This window comes from Rhagoletis zephyria, unplaced genomic scaffold, assembly GCF_001687245.7.
Source record: "Rhagoletis zephyria isolate East Lansing unplaced genomic scaffold, Rhagoletis_zephyria_1.1 Rzeph_scaffold_06493, whole genome shotgun sequence".
Classification (NCBI taxonomy): Eukaryota; Metazoa; Arthropoda; class Insecta; order Diptera; family Tephritidae; genus Rhagoletis; species Rhagoletis zephyria.
In genome coordinates, this window is record NW_016163576.1 from 1 (window position 1) to 1,862 (window position 1,862).

Genomic DNA, 1,862 nt, shown 5'->3' on the forward strand with positions numbered 1-1,862 from the left:
ACTGACCCCAAAAAAAATCCGTTTAACTTTTACGTATACTTGATATCAAAAATAGCTTTACTCACCTCAAAATGCCGGCATTGGTGCTCGTATTCGTATCTGGTGCTTGTGGAAAAGTACGCGGGCGTGGCGGTGCCAGTATATTTTCGCCTTGTGTTGACCATGTAGAGTCTTTCCAAACTGGATGATCGCCTACGCCGGGTATGTGTAGTGGATTTAAAGGACCACCGGTTACGCCACCCGAAGTGGTACCTTTGCCATCGGATTTCTCCCATAGCTTCTTGGCAGTGGATGTGGTGATCTGCAAGTGATAGAAATGAAAAATAATTAGTTTTAAATTAAAATATTTGTTAGAGAAATGTATGAAATGGTAAATAACTAAGTAGCTGACTGACTCAAAGGCCCCATTTCAGATGGCCTATTTAAGTAAATTGTTGATTGACTTCAACAATTCATTTTCAGATCAGACATTTGAACTGCACTTTAATGTCCAAAATTGGCTATTTAAATATATGAGATATACAACCCTGTGTTTGTACCAAGGTTAGGTTAGGTTAGGTTAGAGTGGCTGCCCCGCGCAGAGCGCGGAGCACACGTGGGCTGGAAAAACCCGTTGTGTACCACTGGCCGAAGCCATTTGTTTCTTTCNTGTTTTATACAGCACAAAAAGTCGAGAGCGTTCGCCGAGTTCAAATCGGCTAAACAATCTACAAAGTACTTGTTGAAGAATTGGTTGCGCATGTTGGTAATATGACAGGTGATTTCCACAGCCCATCTTATATTACCTCCTCAACGAGTTTCGCCTTTAGTCTGTGTTTGCAGGAGGTTAGAGGTATGCCCGCATTCCGAGCAGAATTGACTACAGATATTTCCGTCCCCCTCCTTGCCAGCTCGTCGGCTAGGCAGTTGCCAGGGATGTCCCTGTGTCCTGGGACCCATACAACAGTCAAGGAGCATTTTGATGCCAGCAGGTTGAGAGTCTTCCTGCATTCGATGGCTACTTTGGACGTTCCTTCGTTAGAATTGAGAGATTTGATAGCAGCCTGGCTGTCAGAATAGATAGAGATAGGCCGTCCTGGAGGCGCGGAGGTTATAAGCCACCGAGCCGCCTCCATTATGGCGTTTAATTCCGCTTGAAAAACGCTGCAATGGACCGGTAAGCGAAAACTGAGACTTAGAGCGAGTTCGCCAGAGTAGATCCCGCTACGCTCTTTTGTTAAGCTTGGAACCATCTGTATATATGGCCGTAGACCCTAGGTTCAGGTCTGTGGGCGTTTCCCACTCGTTCCTCTCTGGGATTCTTGTGGAGAATTTGTTATCTAAACAGAGTAGTGGAGTGGTATAATCTATTTGTCGTAGATTATCCGGTAGAGTTTCAAGTACTTTTGCGTGCCAGAATCTGAGGTCTCTCCACGGCTGTATTATATTTAGCCTGGCCGCCCTGTAGCCGGCCTGAAATTTGCCGTAGAGATCCACAGGTGGAAGATTTGAGATTATTTCCAGAGATTTGGTGGGTGTGGTGGGCAGGGCTCCCGTGACGAGCATGGCAGCCGTCCTCTTCACACGTTCCANGACCCCGTAGAAAAGGATGGGTCTTATCACAGCTGTGTACATCCAGTGTACTATATGTGGTTTTATTCCCCATTTTTTGCCTATAGCCGCCTTGCAGGCATACAGGGCAGTATTGGCCTTCCTGGAGCGATCTTCAATGTTTCGCTTCCAGTCCAGCTTCCTGTCCAGAATAACAACAAGGTATTTCACCTCGGTTGAGAGAGTAAGTGCCACCCCCTTTAGGTGGGAGGTTTAAATAAGAGAGTTTTATACTTCCTTGTGAAAAGTACCATTGCTGTCTTGGCAGGATT

General features: G+C 45.9%; 1 protein-coding gene across 1 annotated transcript in view; it reads right to left on the reverse strand.

The window, feature by feature from the left end:
• Positions 1 to 65: 65 nt before the first annotated feature.
• Positions 66 to 1,862, reverse strand: part of LOC108373233 (maternal protein pumilio-like) — a gene marked incomplete at its 3' end in the record, with an annotated part of 21,574 nt that continues 19,777 nt past the window's right edge. Inside the window, exon 2 of the mRNA XM_017629097.1 lies at positions 66 to 301. Coding sequence (XP_017484586.1) covers positions 66 to 301 — 236 coding nt within the window. The remainder of the gene's footprint in view (positions 302 to 1,862) is intronic.